Source organism: Sphaeroforma arctica (assembly GCF_001186125.1).
Source record: "Sphaeroforma arctica JP610 unplaced genomic scaffold supercont1.1173, whole genome shotgun sequence".
In the NCBI taxonomy this organism is placed as follows: Eukaryota; class Ichthyosporea; order Ichthyophonida; genus Sphaeroforma; species Sphaeroforma arctica.
In genome coordinates this window covers 11688-12333 of record NW_014039385.1, presented here as the reverse complement: position 1 = coordinate 12333, position 646 = coordinate 11688, and the positions used below count along the sequence as shown (strand labels likewise).

Here is a 646-nt window from a genome sequence, read left to right as displayed (position 1 = left end):
GGGGTCCAGGTCGGTCCGAGTTCTTAACCAACGCTACACAACTCTCACCTTGATAGACGGCTGTGGCGAAGCCCCCAGGGTCGCCAACATTGGCCCAGCGGAGTGTTTCTACACACTTGCCGTCGGCAGATGTTGCGTAGAATGTAGTCAGACAGTACCCTCTAGCCATAGTGCGTCGACTGGGGCCATCTCCTGGCTTAGGAAGCCACCCGAGATTGAAGATCATATCACGAGTTGCTTTCATGATGAAGAACGAGCCACCCACCATGCCTAGGAGACCGCCTATTAGGACAGAGGTGATGTTTGGCATGCCCATGACCTCGTTGTACGCTAGCTTAGGGCTGTAGCCAATCTCGTTGTTAGTCCACTCGACAACCTTGCTATTCACGGGAGCCATGAAGAAAGGAATAGTCCAAGCTCCGGCAAAGCGGTTATAGTACACTAATGGCAGTACCATACGGGTCTCACCCTTATTCGGGGCCTGGGCTGCTTTGCCTACAATGGTGGGTGGTAATCCATTCTCAAGTAAATGTACAACTGTATCTACAGTTCCACCTTGAGCCTCACCTCCCATCTTAGTGTACACACAGTCAACACGTGAGGGTGCCTTTCCATATTTGGCCTTGAACTTTTTCACGACAGCAAC

General features: G+C 51.7%; 1 protein-coding gene across 1 annotated transcript; it reads right to left on the bottom strand.

Moving 5' to 3' along the window:
- Positions 1–48: 48 nt before the first annotated feature.
- On the bottom strand, positions 49–574 carry SARC_10216 (hypothetical protein; the record flags this gene model as incomplete). The annotated part of the gene is made up of 1 exon (XM_014295749.1): positions 49–574. A coding segment is annotated over one exon (526 nt), but the record flags the coding sequence as incomplete, so codon positions are not given.
- Positions 575–646: the final 72 nt, after the last annotated feature.